The 19,711-nt window shown below is 35.3% G+C and overlaps 1 protein-coding gene across 1 annotated transcript; it reads left to right on the top strand.

Moving 5' to 3' along the window:
• Positions 1 to 1,768: 1,768 nt before the first annotated feature.
• LOC143246105 (uncharacterized) lies at positions 1,769 to 4,866 on the top strand. Its single transcript, XM_076492326.1, has 2 exons — positions 1,769 to 2,042; positions 3,946 to 4,866. Exon 2 carries the CDS (start codon positions 3,999 to 4,001, stop codon positions 4,695 to 4,697), a length of 699 nt encoding a protein of 232 aa, XP_076348441.1. The 5' UTR covers positions 1,769 to 2,042; positions 3,946 to 3,998; the 3' UTR covers positions 4,698 to 4,866.
• The last annotated feature ends 14,845 nt before the right edge of the window (positions 4,867 to 19,711 follow it).

The raw sequence follows: 19,711 nt of genomic DNA, 5'->3' as shown, positions 1-19,711 counted from the left end.
AAGCTACACAATGGGCTATCTGTGTTCTGCCCAGCACGGGCATCGAAACCCAGTTTCTAGTGGTGTGAGTCCGCAGATATACCGCTGTGCCACTGGAGTGCATTTTCTTTCAGCAGACGTTAGTTTGTAATTAAACATAAAGTTAGAATCCAGTTTCTAGGGTTGTAAGCCCGCAGAAATATCACTGAGAAGTCTGAAAGCAGTAGTTGGCTATAGGCTACATTACATAATATTAACGTGACATATATTTATAGTTAATACAATTCTTTCGGGTCTTGTTAAAAATGTTAAACACACGTATTTGATGCTTTTTGTTTTTAATGTATTGATTGGTACTACGGAAGAGACCTAGATTTCGGAATTGGTAATCCGGGTTTGAAGCTATATAATACCACAGAATATTTATTACCTGCACGTTAAGATAAACAGATTTAGGCAATTGTTTCCAAATGAACACTTCAACTGAACTTTTATGCTAAAAGAGTGCGAAACGGTAAAGAGCTAAACGTACAAATGATATGAGCACTTGATAATTAGTTTTCACTTGAGTCTGTTAAATATACTTTAGGTAGGGCAGAATTTATAAATAAATGGTAAATTCATTGACCGTCATGAAAACTGAATTTTCTATTGGAGGGCGTTTGACAAGCGAGTCCTGAACTGGGTTCATTTCCTTTTCACATATCATTTACTAGTAATAACAGTGAAGGCAACTATAATAAACTCAATAATTCAACTACGAATATTCATTCAGGTGAAATTGGCGTCCCCTTAATATAATGGATCACTCCATCTGTCTACTCAGTAAATACATAGTGCAAGTAATTATGTGTTAGAAACATGTACGAATCCATTTGGAGACCCACGCTAGTACAGCGTTAAGTTTACGGATTTATAACGCTAAAATCGGGAGTTTGATTCTCCCTCGGTGAATTCAGCAGGTGGCCCGATGCGACTTTACTATAAGAAACAAATATGAAAAACCTCAAATACCAAGAAAACCAGTGACAACATATTATTATTTTTTTTTTTCACACAGGAACGTGTTTAACACCTAAAGAAACCCCTGCTTTCTGACAATATTCAAGATGTGTTTAATTTACACACCTACCAACTTTGACCACTACAGTTCTTACAGACCGTGAACTTTCTTTCGGGTATTATGTGTTACATCGATTTATTATTGTTCATTTATTATTACTAGCTTAACTTCATAAAGAAAATAAAGTAGTCCCGGCATGGTTAAGTAATTAGGGCGCTTGACTTCTAATTCGCGGGCACGGATCCCCATCGCACCAACCATGCTCGTTCTTTCAGGCGTGGGGACGTCATAATGTACAGTCAATCCCGCTATTCGTTGGTAAAAAAAAGTAGTCTAACAGTTGGCGGTGGGTGATTATGACTAACTGCTTTCTCTCTAGTCTTACACTGCTAAGTTATGGACGGCTAGCGCTGATAACTCTCGTGTAGCTTTGCGCGAAATTCGAAAACAAAACAATCCACACTCGAATAAATTTTACGTTTTGTGAAAGTTTTAAATTTGCAATAAAGTGTATTTTTTCAACTGAAAATAATATTGATTCCACGTAGATATTTATTACCCTGGCACAGTAATAATTATAGTATCTGTGCAACTGTGAGAACAATCAGAAACTTCAAACCTTCGAAGGGAAACAGGAAGTCACGTGTCTTGGTAACGCAGGTAGATGCGAGCGCTCTCTTTTGTTTGTATGGGAAACGAAACTTACGGATTACGAATCTGGTCGAGAACCAGGATTGTTCGTGGGATGTTATTAGAGTCTCATCGAAAATTCCTGTCAAGCCGGTTGCAGGACGAAATGTTCGATATCCATGTTCTAGTTTATAACCAGCTTAAGCCTAGCCTCCTATGTTATAACTGAGAACTCTTTGGTTTGTCAGAATGTTAAAAGCGTATGTGCTTTCCTTCTCCTTTCCCAATGTAAAACTGAGCAATTGTGAAATATACAACCTTAATAATATCAGTTTAAACAGATATAGAAGAAGGACAAGATAATTATCATGTAAGTAAGCTCACTCTTTTTACAGTTTAAAAAAAGTCTTAGCTAAAGGTCATCCTTCATCCAGTCATTATGATAAAGCTTTTTCTTTGCTTGTAAGCCACTTATGTTTTCATCACAGCTGAAGCTTTGGGGTTAATAGCCATAAAGAAGACCACCTAATTATGATAAGAGATATTTATATAAAATGTTGTTTAACATTGGGTTTGAGAGTATGTTTTATATTCTTGATGACAAGAAACTCACTTGAAATAAAAATGTATCTCAGAATGGCTGGTATGGATATTACCACTTTTACTAATAAGGAGAGAACAACGTTTCGACCTTCCTTGGTTCTGAAAATGACCTAGGAAGGTCGAAAGGTTGTTCTCTCCTTATCAATAAAAGTGTTAATACCCAAACCAGCCGTTCTGAGATACAGTGTGTTCTATAGCATAGCCACATCGCGCTATCTTCTGTGTCCACCGAAGGGAATTGAAACTATGATCTTAGTTTTGTAAATACGGATATATCGATGTCCCACGGGGGAGCTACTAGGTTTGGTCTTGTCAAAAACCAATAACAACAACAACAAAATACAGGAATTACTAATAATTAAGATTAACAATACAATTTAGAACTTGTAAATACAATGAGTATAAATACATAGTTTGTTTGTTTTTTTATTTCGCGCAAAGCTACTCGAGAACTATCTGCGCTAGCCGTCCCTAATTTAGCAGTGTAAGACTAGAGGAAAGGCAGCTAGTCATCACCACCCACCACCAACTCTTGGGCTACTCTTTTACCAACGAATAGTAGGATTGACCGTCACATTATAATGCCCCCACAGCTGAAAGGGCGAGCATGTTTGGTATGACGGGGATTCGAATCGGCGACCCTCGAATTACGAGTCGAGTGCCTTAACCACCTGGTTATGCCTGTCCGAAAATACATAGAAATGGTCGAAATTGCGATCTATAACCGTTTTTCTACTTTTAAACTTATTGTTTTCCGAATTTTGTGTTGAACTTTTGAAAATTAACAGAAATATTTAATTCATCTAGTTTAGTGATCACATACCGGGCTGTGAATTTGAGGGTCCATGGTTCGCACTCAGTAGCAGCTAAAAATAAGACGCACATTTTGTCTCCATGATTACATTATTAGAGTGGCACCAAAAATTCACTAATAAAAACTAGAGCAGTCAGAGGATTAATTACTTCCCCTGTAGTTCACTAGTTTAAACTAAGGAGACGAACAAAGCAAATATTCCTTTAGAGCTGTGTGCGATTTTTAAAAAATAAATGTTTTTCTAAGAAATTTATGATTGGGTTGGAGAATGGACATTTTTCTCACTTTCGAAAGCTAATAATAGAAACCGTTACAACAAAACTATTGAATAGAAGAAATTGAAGTACACAACAGAAGTTATAACAAACCATAGAACACATTAGGCCTCTGTTTCACAGATTATACTTACAATTTTACCTTTAAAGTAAACAAAAAAACCTGTAATACAATCATCAAACAGAGTGTTCACCGTATAATATCGAATGATAAATTATGCACGATGTTATATGCATCTAACTTATATTTTGATTACTATATAGCGAGTTAAAAAGAACGCAAAAAAACAAAACATTTAAATATTTTTCTAAGTAATTTGTACTTGCTTGGAAAGAAGAATATTCATTTTAATAGTATAATAAAATATAACGATATAGACCAACAATAGAAACCGTTACAACAATATTTAATATTTACTCTTCTCTATAGATACAGGTCTAAAAGATATCGAAGTTTCTGGAATAATTTTTGATAGCGTTAAAACTAATAAAAAGTAATTACTATAGAAATAACAGTTAGGGTTTATTACGTCACCAAATTTTAGAACCATCGTTTGTCTTTCTTTTTTCCTTTTTTCTAGAACTGAGTAAGCTGGAATGAAACATTGTAAAGAGACCTCATTCTACTGGAATCATGACAATCCCAGAGGAGACTTATGTCATATTAACAGTCATATCACTACTAGGACTTCTAGTGTGTGTTATTTGTTGCGTCGTAGTGAGCTGCTATTGTAAACGGATGAGAGAAAACGAACAGAAGGCTGCTTTAAAAGAGGAATTAGCATTTCAGAGGTCCCTAAGATCGTTTTTGAGTCAAAGAGATTCTGAGCAGAAAAGTTTATCAGAATTCGAAACCATTTCGGTACGCTGTTCTCCAAAACCAAAAGAAACTCGTGTTGCTGGGTGGTATGAAAGGAGACACAACGAAGACGACATACCTGGCTCGACACCTGAGATTTACAACAAACGTGTGTTTACTGGTGGGTTTAACATTCGTGGTGGTCACTTTCGCGAAGAAGATTGCATTTCTTCAGATAGTGGATATGCAGCTACAAGTAATATTGATAAAGGAGCAATGAGAGGTAGAAAAGCCCCCAAAGGCGTGGGCTTAGTCGGAAATGTTATTTACCACCATGCGTGTCAAAAAGGAAAGAGTCCTGAAAAACTCTGTACGGTGGAAGAGAAACTCGCAGAAGAAGAAGAAGAAATGGTGGAAAACAACGTTATTAACAGAGGATCTGACGAGTCTTCTGTAGATAGCCCTCGTGTAGCTTTGCGCGAAATTCAAACAAACAAACAAACAAACCCTCTAAGTCTTACACTGTTAAATTAGGGACGGCTGGCGAAGATAGCGCTAGTGTAGCTTTGCGCGAAATTCAAAACAAATAAACAAACTTTTAGATATATCTTTCAAGAGTAATGGTCAATTGTGTAACTATGAGGACAAAAAAACAACAACAAAATAATCTGATATATAGTTCTACACCGATTGTTTGTAAGGCAGCGACCAAACTGGAGAAATCTGAAAATTTCCACGATAATCTGCTATTACGAAAATACTTTAGAGTTTTTGGAAACATTATTTAAACAAACAACAGGATAATCTCAGAGAAGCCTGTATGAAACAGATTGACCTAAAACTCTTAAACAATAATTAAACTCACAAGTTTGTTGCAAATGTTCGATTTGTTTAGTTAAATTGTTATTAAGAGCCCACAATAAATCGTGTATATATTTATATATATATTTCCTGGACCAAACCTAGGATTAATTCTTGTTTAACTACAATGAGTTTTTTAGTATATACTTTGCTCAGACTAATGTCCCTATTACTTCCCATTAACCAATTTTGGGCTTTAGTACCCGCTGTGGGAAGATCAAAGATAGCCTGTTGTGTAGCTTTGTGTTTTAAAATCAAACATACAAAAGACACTACGAATACTGTAGGCGAATACTTTAAAAATTACTAGAGAACTTGGAGTATTTTTTAAAACAATAATAAGGATATAGGCAGTATTTATTTTTGTAACGAGTTATCACCAACAGATGGCGAGCCAAAAACAAAACAGGTTTTATTACGAGTTTCTAAAATATTCAAATAGACAGAACAAACGAATTATCAAATACTCATTTCAGAAACTTGGTTTAATACAATTGATAGATCATACGTTACGATTTCAGCAATAAACTGATAGATTATGTTTGATGGTTATTGTTTATGTTTCTATTTCAAACAATTGTACACAGGAGATTTTATATACTCTGATATAGCTAGGGGCCGTTTAGTAAAAAAAACTGACACACAAATCGTGAACGTACAGTTCTTATATTTTTTTTAGCATCGTTAAGTTCATTAAGTTTATTACTGAATATTATTCCCTATCAGAATTACTCAACTTTCCATTTTCGTTATTTTTCGGAACATAATTCAGTAAATGATAAAAGAAACCTCCAATATATCGAACTTTACAAAATCAATGAAGAAGGTTACGTTGTCCTTACCGTAATTACTTGCTAAGTACGGAACTATATTTATTTTTTGTGCAAAACAAAACCCAGTTTCCATACAGTTGTTCCGATGAGCAATATGACCCTACAATACTTTGGAACCATAGTTTTGCAGCAAGATTTACTTTGTTATTCTCTTCATGTTCCAAGCCCTCTAGTGGCTTAGCGGTAAGTCTGAAGGTTTATAACGCTTACAACTGGGTTTCGATTCCCGTAGTGAGCACAGCAAAGATAGCCAATTCTGAAGTTTTGTGCTTAACAACAAATAAAACCATGTTCCAGAAACTAGAAAAGTCCCATCCGTGGTAGAGGGCAGTGTCATGTGTTTAGTACTCAGATAAAACTATATTTAAAAAATTCTGTTTCTTTCACTTAAGTTCGGACACAGTAAACCGATATGTAAACACTTTTATCTTTTCTTGATTTTATACTTGCCGGGTTCTATTTCACTAATTGGCAGTTAATCACGTTTCCTTGCACAAAAACTAGCTTACGATGTCCCAGAACAGACAGATGTCTTTTCTGTCGGCGAATTGGATAATGACCATAAGTTTCCCTGTCCCTTCACTTGAGTCATAATGGGTGTGTGTGTGTATGTGTATGTGTTTTCTTATAGCAAAGCCACATCGGGCTATATGCTGAGTCTACCGGAGTCATAACGGAAGAAGGTTACATGGTTGGTTAGTGACGTGTAATCTAGCTTTGTGTGGCGATATTTCATTTTAACTATTAAACGTCAGGCTCTTCCCTGTTTGGCAGAAATATTGATAATTTATTTGATATGAAATTCGGTATACATTTTTTGGTCAGAGACAGCATAGATTTCGTTATAAGTTCAACTTAGTTTCAATTTTAGATTTTTGCAAGATAGTTGTGTTTTATCTTTTATTTTCCCTTTAATTTTATTTAAATATTTTAGTTTCGTCTTTCAGAGGGTTGGAGGAATACAGAGGACTGGTTAGGAAGAACTCACTATGATTTTACCACAACCCTCTCTATCGTCTGTCCAACCCGCTTGACCCTCTCTGGTACAGCGGTAAGTCTACGGATTTAGAACGCTAAAATCAGGGGTTCGATTCCTCTCGGTGGACTCAGCTGATAGCCCAATGTGGCTTTGCTATAAGAAACAAATCAACATGCTCATTCCAAACCAAACTTATCCTTGATTTGTTTTGATGTTCGTTGCATGTTTGCTTTTGTTGCCCTCCGCTAGTACAGAGGTAAGTCTACGGATTTACAACACTAAAATAAGGGGCTCGATTCCTCTCGGTCGGCTCAGCAGATAGCCAGATGTGGCTTTGCTATACAAAAGACACACGTGCATTGCTTTTGTTATTTAAGATTTTAATTTGATATTTTTGTATTTTGATAACAAATTCAGCCGTGTTTTAAAGATGACTGGTACCCATTGGGCTTGAATTCAACAGAACCCAATCTTACTGCGTGTGCAGTAAATTTATGTACAGGAATAAACACCACCACTTATTTACCTATAAATATCATAACTAGTAACAGGGAGCTTGTAAACTTACTTCCTGTCTTCCTATAAATAAACCACTAATACTGGAGGTCTTGCCATTTTATTTTCTGTCCACCTACCAAATTAGAAATCACTAAAACTGTATACCTTGTCATCTTACTTTCTGTCCACCTACCTAACTAGAAACAACTAATAATGGAAGTCTTGTCGTCTTATTTTCTGATTACCTACCTAACTAGAAACCACTAATAATAGAGGTCTTATCTTATCTCACCTTCTTCTTCTTACCAAGAAGGCACTAATAATAGAGACCTTATCACTTCACTTTCTTCCTCTTACCAAAAAGCCATTAATAATAGAGGTCTTATCTTACTTTCTTCCTCTTACCGAGAAGCTACTAATAATAGAGTTCTTATCTTTTCTTATCTCATCTCATTTTCTTCCATTAATACTGGCATCTTATAAAAACGGCTGAGCTCACTAATTGGTAGTTCCCTAACAATGAGCAGACACCTTAAACGTTGTTCCAACCTAGGACAAAGACAGTTATGAAATATCACATATTAAACCCTTTACCCAAACATTACCAGGATTTGTTCAATAAAATCAATTAATTTACATAAATTTCTGAATATGAATGGAAATTTGAAAACAACATAAAATAAAGAGTCTCTAGTTTGTACTGATAGTCTGGTTCCCTGGGAAAATGGAATATACGTTCTCGTGTTTTAAATTTGGTATGTTTTCAAGTTCCTTGACGCGACATTCCATTGTTATCAGCATAATAATTTCGCGTTTATTCTGGCTCCTTTTTAATAAGCTAAATATAAACGTACGGTGATATTATTTTATTTGTAATACTAGAAGTTCACTTTACAATTCCAACACATATAGAATTTGTTTTCCCCTTTTAAAACGCATGAAAATAGAAGGGAAAAATTTCAAGATCTTCTTCTTAAGCCTGACTTAAAATTTAAAGAATGATAATTAAAGTGCCAAGAAATTTGTTGGATGTACTTTTAACCTTGTATATTACTTTGTTCTTACATTGTATGTTTCCTTCCCGAAATATGGCCGAAAGCAGTCTGGAGGGGTCGTCTATGTTAAGCAACTCGCACCAATGTAAAATATTGTGTTGTCTGTCAGTCAGTCAGTATACACTAAAATGGCGTCACATATGGGACGTTTAACGTTCTAATTCGTACTGTCGTACTAAGAGTCATGCAATCTGTAGGCTACAGCATGTGAACTTCAAAAGAAATAAGTAAAAATTTTTGTTACTTCTAATTTTGGTTTTATTTTTTTCTTGAGAGAGAACATTTTCGGGAAACCTTCGAAAGTATATAAAATTTGATATTGTTGTTACAATTTGCGTTATTTAATGCTTTTTTAAGGTATATTTATAGAAGACAAAATAATTTCGAGAAATATCTCTTGATTGAATATTTTCACAACGACTTAATGTGCTAATTTAATGAAAAGCAGACGTTGTAAGATTTATTTTAAATTATAAAGAATGCAACACACCTACTGTATTTCATATTATATTATAAAAAATATTATTCTTATGTTGTAGAAAATAAAATATATAAAACCCAAGTACGAAACTGTAGTCATTGTTGGAGAATTTTTAAGACTTTGGAGTTAAAACAGGTCAAACCAGTAGAGTTATGGATTTTGTTATTTATATAAGCCTAACGTATCGTATTGTAAGATTAAGTGTATTGCCGTGTATAAAGAACAGTTTTACCTTTTGTAGGTACTGGAGCGTTTCACATGACAAATAGTTTTACTGTTAAGTTGTAATTCTCGTGGAAAAGAGCCCAGCATGACCAGGTGGTTAAAGCACTCGACTCATAATCTGTCGCGGGTTTGAATCCCTGTGACACCAAACATGCTCGCCCTTTCAGCAGTGGGGGCGTTATAATGTTCGGTCAATCCCCCTATTCGTTGGTTAAAGAGTAGCCCAAGAGTTGGTGGTGGGTGGTAATGGCTAGCTGCCTTTCCTTTAGTCTTAGACTGCTAAGTTACGGACGACTAACGCAGATAGCTCTCGTGTAGCTTTGTGCGAAATTCAAAACAAACCAAACCAAACAACTCGTGGAAAAGCAAATAGTTATCGATAAAATATCTGTGTCCGATAATATATCAATCATTTAATCATTTAACTCCCACATACACAAACAAATAATAGTCACTTTTTTTTTGTCTTTGAACAACGTCTATTGGGCGCGCTCGACTCATAATCCACACGTCTCAGGATCGAAATTCCTCACCGAACATTTTTGTCCATATGACAATAAATCCATTTAGTCGTTGATAAAAAGGAACCAAATAGTTGACGTTCGGTGGTGTTAACTAACTGCCTTCGTCCTAGTCGCCTATTGCTTCAAAATGTGAGAGAGTCAGCGAAGATAGCTCTCGAGTAGTTTGTTTGTTCTTTGAATTTCGCGCAGAGCTACACGAAAGCTATCTGTGCTAACAGTGCCTAATTTAGCAGTGTAAGACTAGAGGGAAGGCAGCTAATCATCACCACCTACCGCCAACTCTTGGGTTACTCTTTTACAAACGAATAATGGGATTTACCGTCACAAAAAACGCCCCTACGGCTGAAAAAGCGAGCATGTTTGGCGTGAGGGGGATTCGAAGCTGCAACCTCAGGTTACGAGTCGAGCACCTTAACTACTGGTCATGCCATCGAGTAGCTTTGCACGAAATTCAACACAGTTTTATTTGAATTATTTTTTTATACAGAGTATTCGGAAAGTCACTGTGATCTTATATATTTATTAACAATCATGTTTCAATATAGAATACAGGAGGTAAATATGAATGACAATTATAAACAATGTTGAAAGTGACCCCGTTGGCATCAATACAGGTCTGGATCCTTCCTGTTTTGTTTCTAAACACCGCTATCAGTTGCTGGCTTGAAATAGACTGAATAAAATATGATTACAAAACAGTGACTTTCCGAACATCCTGTACTTGACAAACAATATTACGAATAATCAATAACTTCAAAAAAGAATAAACATTAAACACAAAGTTTCGTAAAGAAGTAGTATCAATAAAGAGATTCTGTGATTTACGTTTGTAAATGGATTTTATTTTATCGATCGAAAACATAAAACTTCTCTAATCTGTAAAGCTGTGAACATCTTGTAAAGTTGAATGAGATGGAAGACAAACAACCATGCATTTTGCCTATAGGAATTACTGCATGCACAGTTACTATGGTAACACATCTTCGTGTCATCCTGCTTTTAATTCCTATTTAACGCTATCAAATCACCAAAAGACATATACCTGTAACTGTAGTTACCCCTAAAAGGCAGGCTAAAAGCAACTCGAGACTGTTACATACCGTATAATATTGTTTTATTAATCTTTAATAAAATTATCATTTCTCAATTATGTTTTTTATAAAACTGATAAATATAAAACTACTGTCCACTATTTTCGGCCCGGCATGGCCAAGCGCGTAAGGCGCGCGACTCCTAATCCGAGGGTCGCGGGTTCGCGCATGCGTCGCGCCAAACATGCTCGCCATCCCAGCCGTGGGGATGTTATAATGTTACGGTCAATCCCACTTTTCGTTGGTAAAAGAGTAGCCCAAGAGTTGGCGGTGGGTGGTGATGACTAGCTGCCTTCCCTCTAGTCTTACACTGCTAAATTAGGGACGGCTAGCACAGATAGCCCTCGAGTAGCTTTGTGCGAAATTCCAAAAAACAAACAAACACACAAACCACCATTTTTACCAAACAATAACAGTTGAATTTCATGACATTTAGTTGCAGTTCAACCAATGACGTGTTTAGCGTATCTCATCGGCGTGATGTGCCTTAATATTGTAAAACAGGCCTAACCTGCTGTGGATATAGCAGACGTAGTTTTTTCAATAGATCCTTTTTTTTTTTTTTTTACCCACACTCGTTCGTTCATTACAATCATATAATGATTGATATCCACTTATTCTAATATTATTCCAATTTAATGCATGGTGTTAGGACCTGGCGTCATTGGCTACGGTATTATCTTTGATTTTATGTCTATTGTGTTCCTGAATCTTATCTTGCATTTATCTGTTTGTTTCTCCAATATGTTGGAATCTATATTCCCAATAGATTTAGTAAATGTTGGTGTCACTCTCCATTAGTTCCTTGTTTGTTTATAATGAAACACAAAGCTACACATTGGGCTATGTGTGCTCTTACCTGATTTCTAGAGTTCTAGGTCCATAGACATGCCGCTGTGCCACTGGTGGTTCATTAGTTCCTTAGTGCATGCTAACTGTGACAGTAAGAAATTAATATTAATTATACCAAGATGACCATATAGGCTATAAATCTTAGCAAGAATTTTATTTTCACGACTTATAAAGAGAAACTAATACTTATCCATAGAGATAAAATATAAAAAAATTCAAGCACAATAATTTAGGGTGTCTACAGATTATACTAAGAGCACTGTTTACTCGTACTGAAGAGACAGGAACTTCGAATCTCTGCTACAAAGACTACTATTATTTGATACATGACAATGACACAGGTAAAGTATGCAAGCGTGATAAAGTACGATAGGTCTGTTTGTAATCAAGCGTAAAGCTACACAGTGGGTTATCTGTTCTCTACCACCACAGGTATCGAAACCCTGTTTCTAGCATTGTAAACCGAAAGAAATACCACTGTGTCGCGGGGGTGGCAATACGATATAAATCTTAATAAATTTTCTAACATAATTTCCGATCATTTAAGGTACTTCAATCGTAATTTGAGGGTGCGGGTTCGAATCTCCATCGCTCCAAACATGCTCGCCATTTAGGCCGTGGGGGAGTTATAATGTTAAGGCAATCCCACTATTCGTTTGTAAAAAGTAGCCCAAGAGTTGGCGGTGAGTAGTGATGACTAGCTGCCTTCCCTCTAGTATTACACTACTAAATTAGGGAAGGCTGGAGCAGATAGTCCTCGTGTAGCTTTGCGCGAAATTCAGAAACAAACAAACACTTTAGCACTACATTGATAACAACAACACAATTTCCGCACAAGAACTTATAGAAGTAATAACTAACACAAAAATAAATCTCCAGAAGAAGATGGTATACAAGCCATCCTTCTTGAAAAAGACACTCCGAAATTATTTGAAAATCTGACAGCAATTTTTAATTTATCATTATACTCTGGTTATATCCAGGTTTCTTGGAATCATGCAAATGTATTAATGTTCCATAAAGAAGAAAAGTCATCTAATAACCCAAATAGCTATCGACCAACCAGCCTGACCAGATGTGTAGGCAAAATTCTTGAGTTAATAATCAGTAACAGACTCTTCACATTCTTGTAGATAACATCAAAATTACCAGAAAAACAAAACAGTTTTAGAAAATTCAGACAAACTACGGACCATTTAGTTAGATTAACCAAAGCAATTCTTGATAACTTTAATAAACGAAAATGCACAGTCGCTTGCTTTCTCGAAATTGAGAACTGTATGGCATAATTGTGTCTCCGGTTCCGAAGGCAAGAAACGGGACTACCGCGGAGAACTACTCGCTGGTTATCTAACTTTTTGGAAAACAGAATATGTAGAGTTAATGTTGAAGGAACCTTCTCAGAGTGTTTCACTCCAGAAGCTGGTGTTCCTCAAGGAGGGGTGGTTAGCCCTATCCTATTCATCATGTACGTGAATAATATGCCTCTAAAAGATCCAAATAATGGGTACTCATCACAGTTCGCAGACGATGTAGCAATCTGGAAAAGTGCACCAACACCAGCAATAGCAGCCACAAACAAACAACCACAATTAACTAGAATAAGTGAATATTGTCAAAAATATAGAATCAAAATAAACACAGATAGTAGTATTCACTAAGTTAACTAAAAAAGCACAACCAGAGATCTATATGAATGGAGAACTACTTCAGACTGCTACATCAGCAAAATTTTTAGGACGTACATTCGACTCAAAACTTGCGTGGATAAACCACATAAACAATATTAGAACAAAAATATGGCGCAGAACAAACTATGCTAGGAGTCTAACTGGTAAAAATAGTGAAGCAACGGCAGATAATATCATAAAAATATGTAAAACATACATTAGACCCGTCATTGACTATGCAGCCCCTGCCTGGATAAACGCAAGTAAAAAATTACTACAAGTAAAACTACAAACAATACAAAATACATTACTCACAACAGCTTATAATGTACCCAGAACAACATCATCAGAATTCATGCGTAAATACGCACACACAGAAACAATAACAAATAGACTCCTACATAGCACCATAAACTATTTTGACAAAAATTTGAGAAAAAATGAACTAGTAAGCGAACTTGACAGGTACTATATGCATGATGATGATAGACCTAAAGACCTTTCTCAAGTGAATATATGTTTACTAAATACATAAATTTTAAAAAAGGTCACCTGTAAACTAGACTCCACATTAGTATAGGGGATAATCACAAAACATTGAAAGAGTTTTTTATGTAAACGTTTTATAGTTAATAACTAACTAATGAAAGTACAAATAATTATGGAACTATAAAGAGAAATGATTTATTTAAATTAAGTGTATGTATACATCGTGCATGGATATTGCCCTAAAAGGGACCTCAGTAAGTGCGGGTTACACTGGCACTCGTGTACAATATATAAATACACTTGACAGTTGAAAAAGCACAATTTGAAGGAGGGAAGAAGAGGTTAATGAAACCTGACCCTCCTGGGTAGATAAACATCAAAACCCAAATACCCATACAGAGAGAGAGAGAAACTACATTGATTTAGTTTTTATCATCTTTTGTGAAAGTATTTCAATATATCTGTTTGCAAATTTTAGTTTCAAAGAAAGACAAATCCATCATTGCTTTAAAGAAGAGTACATATAATAATTTTGTAAGGCAAGTTGAAGCTAGATGTTTCACTGGTCTTCGATTTTATTTGTAAAAAAAGATATAAAAAAAGGCAATTGAAGAAGAAACTTTTCTATTCTTGTTATTTGTCGCCGCTTAGTACAACGAGACAAATAGTCACCAAATATATTAAAATGTTTTAAAATCTCTGCTGGTAAAACTAAAACTAAAGCAAAGAGGGTGTATTTAAGGTAACTATTTGTCAGAGTGAGATCGAACGAACTCTGTTTTGGACCACAAATACAACTCGCCACCATATGAAAAATCAACAACAAAACCTTATCAAAACCACAACTAAACCGCCATGTTCTGTTTCTCAGTGCTTTGTGAATGGACACTAGGCACACACCTTGACATTCCACATTAAATTGACCTGGCAGATGTCACACCGGAAAAGCACGTTATAGCCAAAATGAAACGTTCGTACTTTCGTTTACGCTTGAACAAATAAAATGTTTTAGAAGGATATGCCTATTTGTTCACATCAACACTCATAGGCAATTTGATACGGTATTTGTTTGTTTGTTTTGGAATTCCACGCAAAGCTACACGAAGGCTATCTGCGCTAGCCGTCCCAAATTTAGCAGTGTAAGACCACCCACCGCCAACTCTTGGGTTACTATTTTACCAACGAATAATGGGATTGACCGTTACATTATAATGCCCCCACGGCTAAAAGGGCGAGCATGTTTGGTGCGACCGGGATTCGAACCCGCGATCCTCAGATTGCGAGTCGAACGCCTTAACCCACCTGGCCATGCCGGGCCTGATGCGGTATTAAACTGAAAGACGGGGTTGACACCACGTTCACCCTCTATAATAGCTATTAAAATAGATTTACAAGAGTATAACTGTTATTTTTGTATAAGCTTACATTACACGTGTGTGAGTGTTTCTTATAGAAAAGCCACATCGGGCTATCTGTTGTGTTCACTGTAGAGGAATCGAACCCCTGATTTTTAGCGTTCTAAATCCTAAGACTTGGTGCCTGGGAATCTTACATCATGTAATGATTAAGTAGCGTCTACTTTATAAACGTTTAAAATGTTCATAAACATTTGTATCCACACGTTTATTATGAAGCTCTCTTCAGAGCACGTGGAGGTTTATGTATCTATATGTATATACATGTACACTTATCTAAGAAAGGTGTGTCGTAAACATAAACCGCACCCTCTCCATATGACGTCAGTTTAATTTCAAAACTGTTTAAACTAAGAACGTTTCTATACTAACAAGAAGCGAAGGTTATAAAAGAACTCTGAATTATTATGAATATAAGTTATATTTACTTACATTTAGAATTCCTTAGAACATACACAGATTCCTTATTACTTTTACTGTCAGTTAAAAAACGACAGGTTGAATGTGTAATAATGTTTTTATGAATATTGTTGCAACGTTCAACAAACGTTCAAAATTACAAACACTCACTACTGTTTATAATTGCTTTAAAATTTCATCCACGTTGGATTAGTTGAACGTTTAACCCTAGAATTATCGTTTTAACTCCGTCTTCCTAAACTTGTTGTGCATGTTTATGCATCAGATTGCCTGTTTAAATCCGTTTTCCTAAACTTGTTGTGCATGTTTATGCATCAGATTGCCTGTTTAAATCCGTCTTCCTAAACTTGTTGTGCATGTTTATGCATCAGATTGCCTGTTTAAATCCGTTTTCCTATACTTGTTGTGCATGTTTATGCTTCAGATTGCCTGTTTAAATCCGTTTTCCTAAACTTGTTGTGCATGTTTATGCATCATATTGCTTGTGAACTCAACAACCGCGTTGTTTACATAGCTTCCAATAGTGTCCCCTGCTTATACAGCGGTAAGTCTACGGGCTTACAACGCTAAAATCAGCGGTTCGATTCCCCGCGGTGGACTCAGCACTTAGCCCGACGTGACTGCTAAAAGAAAACGCGCGCGCGCACGCTTCCAATAGCAGGAATACTGCTATTTTTGCAACTTATTCTACGACCTGTTTTACGTGGAAAAATAAGTGATTTAACATCGTTTTGTTAACTCTTCACCGTGAGTGTTGTAAATAGAAAAATAACCCTAAAATCAAACAACTTGATACAAGACTTGGAAACTATCGTAGTAAATCATATAAAACTATTGTAGTAAATCGTATAAAACCAAGTCGGTAATTTGAGAATTAACACGAATAAATTTCTCTTCCCGAGCACGTTTGTTTGTTTGTTTTTGAATTTCGCGCAAAGCTACACTAGGGCTATCTGCGTTGGCCGTCCTTAATTTAGCAGTGTAAGACTAGAGGGAAAACAACTGGTCATCACCCACCCACCTTGGGCCACTCTTTTACCAACTAATAGTGGGATTAATCGTATCGTTATAATGTATCCACATTTGAAAAGGGATTCGAGTCCGCGACCCTCATATTACGAATCGAGCGCCTTAACCTAGCTTAGTAAGCATCTGGGTAAACGTGAATATATTCCCTCTAGTAAGCATAGACAGATTGCTGTGTCTGGTTTGTTGTTGTTTTATATTGTTTCGTTAATATAAAGTTTGTTGGATTGTTTATTTTTTGTCTAAAATGTTAGATATAGTGACACATTTTCTTCTTTCGAGCACAGTGAGGTTTCAAATGTATTTTGAGCCTATCGAAATAACACAAGAAGAATCAAATCTTACAAGAAGACGTAATTTGTACCAAAATAACAAAATAAGCCATTTAGTGTTAGCTGATATAGGTTTCCAAGTCGTAAACATGAAAAATATAAAAATTATTAATTTTTCATCTGTTATGTGCGGTAAATATCTATGAAAATCATTTGTAAAGTATTGGATATTCGTGTAGCTGAGGAACAGCTTTTCGTAGTGACGTAACGTTAGCTAATAGTGATGTCACGTTTGACGTCACAGAACGATTCATCGAATTTTTGCCAGTAAATTGTTTGTGTATCAGACAAGAGTGTATGTAATACCTCATCATCTGGAAAACAAGTGGCAAAACACGACAAATAAGAAATATATGTGTATATGGAGTTTCTACATTTTCAAAAGTAACATATTTTATTTCAGTTTTGCTAACAAAGTTGTAATAATAACTTAATATCACTTTATATTGAAGATACACCAACTGTATTCTTAAGTTAGCTGTTGGATCACCGAAAAACTATGAACGATGGTTGTTTAACGAACCTGTTTCTCTTTGGTTGGCCTACGTTTACCTTTAATGTTCTTTCGGTAGGTGTAAGAAGCGAGTGATACAAATACAGGAATCTGATGAACATGTTCGTTTGTTCATTGAGGAGGCAAAAATTTAGGTGCAAGTCAATAACATTCGTATACAAATATCGACGTATATTATCTTTAGCCGAGTAATGATGGTGTGAAGACGGTTATTGTAGAACCAAGTCTATTGTCACAGATAGCCAGCCAAAAAGGCTTGTTTCTTGCACTTTATGGAGCTAGATATTGAAGACATTTAGATAACATTCATACGTTTCGTTGAATGTTTCTCATTATCCATGAAATGAAACATTGTTTAATGTTTCTACGTGTACTTATTACCAATTTATATTGTTTAACATTTATACATGAACAGAATACCCTTCTAATGAAACATCGTTTCCCTTTTAATTTACATTGTTTAATGTTTCTACATGAACAGAATGCCCTTCTAATGAAACATTCTACTCAATACGTCGTCTAATTAAACGTTGTTTAACACTTCTGAGTGAACTCACTAACATTACAATGAAACAGTGTTTATGATCATTAGTAGATATGAAGGTGTTGTATTATGTGTGTGATATAATATATTCTTTAGTACTTATAAACAAAGGCTTCTAAGAGGAAATAAGCTGGTAATGAGTCTCAGTATTAATATCCGGATTTGTGTGGCTTAATAGCTAAATAGAAATACCAACTTGCCTGTAATTGAGTTTCAGGAAGTAAGGTAAACATGTCATATTATTGCCCTGTTCATTATGAACATAATCTTTTATTATGATACATTGGCTGGCCTCTTTTGATGTCACAGTATTTAATAATCAACTGTTTGTTTGCTGCAATTCTTACAGTTCAGTGTATTGTTTGTTTGTTTCATTATGTGATGTTAAATGTATTGTTTATTTGTTTCATTACCCGATGTTAAATGTGTTGTTTGTTTGTTTCATTATCTGATGTTAAATGTATTGTTTGTTTGTTTCATTACCCGATGTTAAATGTATTGTTTGTTTGTTTCATTATCTGATGTTAAATGTATTGTTTGATTGTTTCATTAGCCGTGGTAAAATGTATTGTTACCTGATGTTAAATGTATTGTTTCTTTGTTCCGTTACCTGATGTTAAATGTATTGCTTGTTTGCTGTATTACATGTTATTAAGTGTATCATTTATTAGGTACAAAAATATATATTTTTCAATGTGTTGTTTAACGTATTGTTTATTTTTGTAATCGCAAAGTTTCGTAATGAGCTATTTTGGATGCGCCAATTGCAGGGATCGAACACCTGTCTTCAGTATTATAAGTAGAAAAGCTTAACACTAAACCTCTAGGGGACGTTCAATGTACCGCGTTAAAAATTTGAACTAACCTAGGTGTTTTGGGGGTTTTCCTTCACAAGTTCTAGTTGTGTTTTATAAATATATTACCGTTAATATTTCGTAATCTGTAATTTATTCGAGGATTTATTGTGTTGAATAATAATCATTTTATATCTTTCTGAAAGACCTTTTTCATAAATACATCGAACTTAGGGTCACACGAATATATATATAAAAAAAGAAGAGATATTTACTTCGCTCGTTTAGAATTTTACTTACTTAGTATATCATTTCAGGTTTACACGTCTATCAGAATTTGATGTGTCAGACAATATTACATGGAAACGTTACCTAGCTTCCTATGTGCACAGGTTGTTCAAACATAGTGTTTCCGTAAAAGACCTTGTAAAACTGTTTACGTCTTACTTGTTATCCGTGAGCTTATGCGAGGTAGGCAGGGTGGAAAACACTAGATCGGATTATTAATTTATATTAATTACACAGGTTGCTTCTCTTCTTCGTTTCACCCCTCTTGTAATTTTTATAAAACATTCTAACGGTTAGCTTTCCATGCAACTTAGAATGTTTTCATTTGATATAGGAATTCAAAATGTTATCATTGTATTTGTGGTTCAGGTTTATTCATTTCTCACTTCCACAGTTCTATTTGAAACTTAAATGTACCTTCCAGTAGATATAGTTGAATATTTTGCATAGACTGAAGCTTGGTATCTTGAAGTCCGAAACGTCTTCTGTGTCTATTAAATATTTCAGACAGCTTTTGTCAAGGTATCACTGTGGGGATCGAAACGCTGTAAGTGTTTAAATCCCTAGCTAGCTTCTAACCTGATACCAGAATGGGACCGAAACTTCTTCAATGTGATAAACTCACAAAGTAATTTCTGTAGAAGAGCCAGAGTGGAC

The sequence above is a fragment of the Tachypleus tridentatus genome, chromosome 3 (genome assembly GCF_004210375.1).
Source record: "Tachypleus tridentatus isolate NWPU-2018 chromosome 3, ASM421037v1, whole genome shotgun sequence".
Classification (NCBI taxonomy): Eukaryota; Metazoa; Arthropoda; class Merostomata; order Xiphosura; family Limulidae; genus Tachypleus; species Tachypleus tridentatus.
The sequence above is the reverse complement of the archived record's forward strand: the minus strand, read 5'-3'. Positions and strand labels throughout refer to the sequence as shown.

What these genes read in the sequence shown, in the direction of transcription:
- LOC143246105 (XM_076492326.1), top strand. Translation starts at nt 3,999, where the DNA reads ATGACAATCCCAGAGGAGACTTATGTCATATTAACAGTCATATCACTA.